We start from the raw sequence: 6000 nt of genomic DNA on the forward strand, positions 1-6000 counted from the left end.
CTAACCCACCCACCAAGGCCTGCCCCCACCTGCCCCGAGGCCAACCTTGTCTGCTCCCAGCTGTCTCCCCTTCATGGAGTTATTCTCCTGGCACTGGGGGTCCGCTTGGCCTTCCTGGCAGCCCAGCCCGGGCAGGCTTCAAAGACAGCAGCTGCAGCCTTCACCCTCTGGCCACGGGCCCTGGGGGGCGCGGCACAGGTGGCCCCCACGCGCAGGTTCAGCCCAGTGAGCCACCTGAGGAGAAGAGAGAGTTTGGGGAACCCACCGTGCCCAGCCCTCCTGAGGAGCGCGAGGAGGCCCTCGGGAACTCAGGGGCAGTGGGGCCTAGTGGGTAAGACGGACTCTGGAGAGAATCCTGGCTCGGCTCCTCACCAGTCATGTGACCCTGAGCAAGTCCCTCCAAACCTCAGATCCCTTCTCTGTAAAAAGGGGATAGTAGGGCCGGCCCGGTGGCGCAGGGGTTAAGTGCACACGTTCCGCTTCGGGGGCCCGGGGTTCGCCGGTTCAGATCCTGGGTGCAGACATGGCACCACTTGACCAGCCATACTGTGGTAGGCGTCCCACATAGAAAGTAGAGGAAGATGGGCACTGGTCTTAGCTCAGGGCCAGTCTTCCTCAGCAAAAAGAGGAGGGCTGGCAGCAGTTAGCTCAGGGCTAATCTTCCTCAAAAAAAAAAAGGGGGGAATAGTAATAGTAATGAACAGTTACAGAGGGCTGACAACCCAGACACCGTTCCAACCAACATATGCATGCCAACAAATTTAATGTAATTCTTACAAACCACCACTACGGGGTGCATGCAAACACTGTCATCCCCTCGACAGATGAGGGACTGGCACAGAGTTAGTCACAGAGCCAGATTTAAGCCCAGATCTGCAGACTCCAGGATTCTTGTTGCTTTCTTATGTAACTATGCAAAGTGCCCACATGTATATATCAGGTCCCACCCCACCAGGCTGGGCGGATTTCACTTCCACCCTATGGATGAAGGAACGGAAGCTCAGAGAAGTCCACCCCAAGCCCCATGCACATTTGGCTCCCCCTGGAAGGGTGGCCAGCCCTGTCAGGACCCTCCCCTAAAAGCTGCTCAGCTGGCACAGACATGGTGCCCTGGGGAGATGCTGGGGGCTTGATGAGACCAGCTGGTGGGTCCCTGGCTGGGGCTCCAGGTGGGGGTGCTCACCTGTGAAGTGGGAGCAGCTGGCAGTCGCAGCGGAAGGGATTGCCACTGAGGTCGATGAGCTCCAGCTGGCTGAGACCGGGTAGGGCCGGCAGAGCCTGCAGCTGGTTCTTCTGCAAGTATAGGCTCTGGAGCTGGGGTCCCAGGCCCGAGAAGGCCCCGGGAGAAATCTGCAAGGAGGTGCCAGGCCCTGGGATAAGCCACTGCCAGGCCCGCCCCTCCCCCAGGCCTGGAGGGAGCCCTGTGCACCCCCTGCAGAAGGGAAGTAGAGAGCCCAAGGTGGCCCAGGCAGGAAGGGCAGTGCTGGTGTAGAAACCCAGGTTGGTCTGATGCTAAAGCACTGCCCTTTGCAAGTCCCCCAAACCCCCAGTTCATGGTTCTTTCTGCTATGCCTGAAGCACCTCTCCATAATGGCAAAGCCTGTTGGGGGCTCCAGCCCTGCCCTCAAAGTGTACAACTGTAGGTAACCCCATGGACCCACGTTCCTCCCTCCTCCATGCCCCGGCAGCGCCCTCCCTGGCAGGCCTGTCCACGTGGCATAGGATTCTGCTGGTCTGTCGCCCACACCTGAGCTCCCTGGGGGTGGGCATAGTGTCTGGCTTATCTCAGGGTCCTCAAGCCCAGCCTCGGGCCTGGCACTATGGGGGCGGCAGTGTTTGCTGAGTGAATGCATGCTGTGTGGGCCCTCGTGCTGCCCTCCCCACCCCCACAGCCCCTGTGCCCACCTGCTCCAGGCCACTGCTGTTCAGGAAGAGGTGCTGCAGGGACCGGCCCACGGGCCGAAAGGCCTCATGGCTCAGGGTCCTGAGCAGGTTCCCCGAGAGCTGCAGCTCCAGGAGGGCAGGCAGCCCCTCCAGGGCCTCAGTGGGCACCTCTCGCAGCTGGTTCCTGTCAAGGTGCAGCTTCTCCAGCTCCCGAGCTGGGCCCAGGGCCCCAGGGGACACTTGGGTGATGCGGTTCCCACTCAGATAGAGCCAGCGCAAGGCCCGCACACCTGCCAGGTCCCCAGGGGCCAGGCGATCCACAGCATTGTCCTGCAGGTGCAGGGAGAAGAGGCTGGGCAGGGCATGCAGGGCGGCCCCTGGAACCTGCAGGAAGCGGTTGCGCTCGAGATACAGGTAGCCCAGGCGAGGGGCCCCTTCGAGGGCGGCAGCGCTGAGACCTGACAGCTGGTTGTCAGAGAGGTAGAGGTACATCAGGCTGCCCAGCCCTGCCAGGGCGCCCGCCTCCAGCTCCGTGATACCGCAGTGCTGCAGGTGCAGCGACACCAGGAGGCCCAGGCCTGGGAAGGCCGCGCGGGGCACCAAAGAGAAGTGGTTCTGCCTCAGGTCCAGGAGCTGGGTGTCGTTGGGGAAGCCACGGGGTACAGCCTGCAGGCCTTGGCCCTCACAGCCGCTGTGCCGGGACTCAGAGGCGCACACGCAGACGTGCGGGCAGGGCTTGGCCGCCCCATCCTCCTCCTTGGGGGTGCTGGGAGGGCTGCGGGGCCGCAGGGCAGCCAGCTCCTCTTCCTCTTCCTCTGCTCCATCTCCAGGACAGCGCAGGTCCAAGGGCCGCAGGGCATCCAGAGCCTCACCTCGCAAGCGCCGCGGCCCCCTGCATGCACCATCCGAGCGCACGCGTGCCCGTGCCAACCACTCGAGCAGTGGCCGGGCCTGGCATCCACACCACAGCGGGTTCCCCTGCAGCCACAGCCGGCGCAGCTGCCCCGGAACCTGAAGTGGCAGCAGGGTGTCCAGCTGGTTCCCACGGAGGTCCAGAGTGTGCAGATGTGGACAGTGGGCAAAGGCCCTGGGGTCCAGAGCCTGCAGGGCCCCGTGGTCCAGCATCAGCTCCCGCAGGCTGGGCAGTGCCAGCCCGTCCTCCTCCCCCATGTAGGTGAATGGATTGTGGCCCAGCTCAAGATGGACCAGGCCTTGGGCCTGAGACAAGGCCAGCCCGGGCAGGGCCTGCAGCTCGTTGTGGTGCAGGCTGAGCCGGCGCAGGGCCGGCAGGCCAGCCAGGGCCTCAGGGGCCAGCACGCTGAGCGCGTTGTGGGACAGCTGCAGCCAGCGGGTGCGCAGCAGCCCCTGGAAGGCCATGGCAGGCAGGTAGACAAGGGCGTTGCGTGCCAGGTTCAGTGTGGCCAGTGCACCCAGTGCCCCGAACGTCCCTGGCCGAAGCTCCTCCAGCATGTTCCCCTCCAGCTCCAGCCGCCGCAGCGAGCCCAGCCCATCCAGCGCCTCCTGGGGCAGCGCAGTCAGGCGATTGGAAGCCAGGTTGAGAAGGAGCAGGCGGCCCAGGCCACGGAAGGCACCCTCAGCCACCAGCTCTACCTGGCAGTGCCGCAGGTCCAGATGTGTCAGATAAGGCAGGTCCTGGAAGGCAGCTGGAGGGATCACCTTCAGCATGTTGCCCTGGAGGTCCAGCCGCTGGGTCAGCTGAGCAGGGAGAGGTGAGGGAGGCTGAGCAGCGCAAGGACTACAGCCTGTGCCCCTTGCTAACCCTGGCCTTTGCACGTACTGTTCCCTCACCTTTCACTCATTCTCTTCATCCTGCTCCCTGACACATCCTCCAGGAAGCCTTTCTCCTCAGCCACCGGGGCATCCCACACTCTGGCACTTTTCATGTTGAATTGTCACTGCCCATTTACCTTCTCTCTTCCCCACTAGCTCTTGACTCCATGGAGCAGAGACCATATCTTATCCCAGTATATCCCTAGTTCTCTGCCACAGGGTCTGTAATTAATTCAATATTTATCTATAGTTCACCTATTTATTCCAATCACACAGCATTTTAAATAGATTGTCTCCCTGTTGGTGGTTGTTATCATTCCCATTTTACAGATGTGAAGGCTGAGGCGCAGAGAGGAAAAGGGACTTGCCAAGGTCTCCCACCAGGCAGTGGCAGGTCCACTGGCGCCAGCCCAGGCTCCTCCTCCTGATGTCCTCCCCCTGGAGCCCTTCCCTGCTGACCTCGGGGATGGCGTTCGGCACCTCGGTGAGGTTCTGGTGCCGGCAGGCAACATGCCGCCTGGAGTTGTCACACACGCAGGTCCATGGGCAGCGCTGGCCAGTGGCCTGCCAAGTTGGGCCCAGCAGCAGCAGCAGAGGAAGCAGCAGCACCAAGGAGAGGCCCTGGGACCTGGGAGAAGAAGGGAGGGTCAGGCAGGCGTTCACAGGGGCAAGGAGCCCACGCTGTCCACTCACTGAGCCCTGTTCCTGTTCCCAGAGCCCCTCAGACATCTTCATCTCCCTCCTTTGGCCACGGAGAGGGTGTCGTTGCTCTGTGCTCACAAACCCCGGGCTGCAGAGGTTCTATTGTTGGCCCTGTTTCACACTGGGAGAAACTGAGGCTCAGAAAGGCGATCTGGCGAGTCCCTTTGACGGTCTCTGCCCAGCTGCTCTGTGAGGCCTTGACGAAGGCAAGGAGGGCTCCGGGGCCCAGGCCGTGGTGAGGCTCCCTGGTGCAGGGGGAGGCCTGGACCTCCCAGTGTGAGGTTGGTGGTAGAAGGAGTGGCAGCCAGTCCTCAGGCAGATGTGGCGCCAGCTCCACAGTGGCAGGGAGTATACTGTCATCCACCTCAAAAAGACAGCCTGGCTGCCGGAGGGGGGACCCAGGCCCAGCCCGGGTTGCAAGGCAGGCCTCAGGGGACCACGTCTTGTGGGCTCTGAGAGCCTTGAGGAGCCCAACGTCAGAGCCACGCTGACAGTGAGCAGGCAGCCAAGGCCTCTCCTCTCCTGTTCATTCCCTTGTCCTCCTCCGTCTCAGTGCCACCCAGCTGGTCTAGACTGGGATGGGGGGAACTGAGGGGACGGGTTTGGGGCTGTGGTTTGGGCAAGGTCTATCTACTTACCTGTCTGTGCACCCACCTGTCAACAGCTCCCTCCACCCCCGCCCTTTATCCATCCATCCATTACCCACCTGGACCCCTTCATCTCGCAACTGCAGCCACTGCCTCTTGCTTCTTAGGGACAACTACTGTCTCGGTGGTTCTCTTTGGCTCCCCAATGCTCCACTCACTACCAGCAACCAAAGGGAGCTTTCCAAAATACAGATGGGCCCTGACACCCCCAGCTGAAACCCCTCCCCACTGCCTTTGGTGGCAAGTCCTGACTCCTGATTCTCCACCGGCATCTGCTCAAAGTCTTTAGTGCCAGCCCTCGGCTCTCCCACCCTAGGCACCTTCCTCACTGCCTGGGACACTTAAGTCACCCAGATCTTCTTTCAGTCTCAGCTCAAGTAACGGCCTCTGAGCAGCCTTTCCTAATCCCTGCGCTGGGCCACCCCCCATGCCTCCTCCATTTCCACTCACTGGGTTGTCACCATGTTTATCAGTCTCCTTGGGGTTCTATGGTCCAGCCCCAGCCTTGGGGCTGGTGGCATCCTCCAGAGTCTGTGGTGAGGCTGGAGGTTCAGCACGGGCCATGGAGGGGCCCATGGGGACAGATCCTGGGGCACGAGCATCCAGGGCCCAGAGGGCTGCTGAGCTCTCAGACAAGCCCCCGAAGGACTAGCCCACAGGAGCGGGCGCACTCCCATAGGCTGCCTTCTCAGAAGCCACTTTGGAGAGACCCTCAGAGGATCTCTGCCGAGGCAGATCCCAGAGCCCCCATCCTCCAGCCCCTCAGAGGCCCAGAGAGGGACAGGGGCTTGCCTGTGGCCACTGAGCCTCTCTAAGCCCCCTTGTACCCCTAGGACCCAAAGACTCACCCCTCCATGCCACCTCACACCGCCAGTCCAGCCTGGAGGCGCCACACAAGGAAAAGGCCGGCGACGGTCCCTGTCTGGATGCAGCCCCCCTCCCCGCCCACAGGCCTGGCAGCGGGGACAGCGCTGAA

At 62.2% G+C, this 6000-nt stretch overlaps 1 protein-coding gene across 1 annotated transcript in view; it reads right to left on the bottom strand.

The window, feature by feature from the left end:
* CHADL (chondroadherin like) overlaps positions 1-6000 on the bottom strand; it is a 10435-nt gene extending 4435 nt beyond the window's left edge. Inside the window, 6 exon segments of the mRNA XM_070599532.1 lie at positions 46-74; positions 77-234; positions 1184-1350; positions 1906-3600; positions 4135-4303; positions 5873-6000. Of these exon segments, the coding sequence (XP_070455633.1) occupies positions 46-74; positions 77-234; positions 1184-1350; positions 1906-3600; positions 4135-4303; positions 5873-5880 (2226 nt within the window). The 5' untranslated portion in view covers positions 5881-6000.

The sequence above is a fragment of the Equus przewalskii genome, chromosome 29, assembly GCF_037783145.1.
Source record: "Equus przewalskii isolate Varuska chromosome 29, EquPr2, whole genome shotgun sequence".
NCBI classification, from domain to species: Eukaryota; Metazoa; Chordata; class Mammalia; order Perissodactyla; family Equidae; genus Equus; species Equus przewalskii.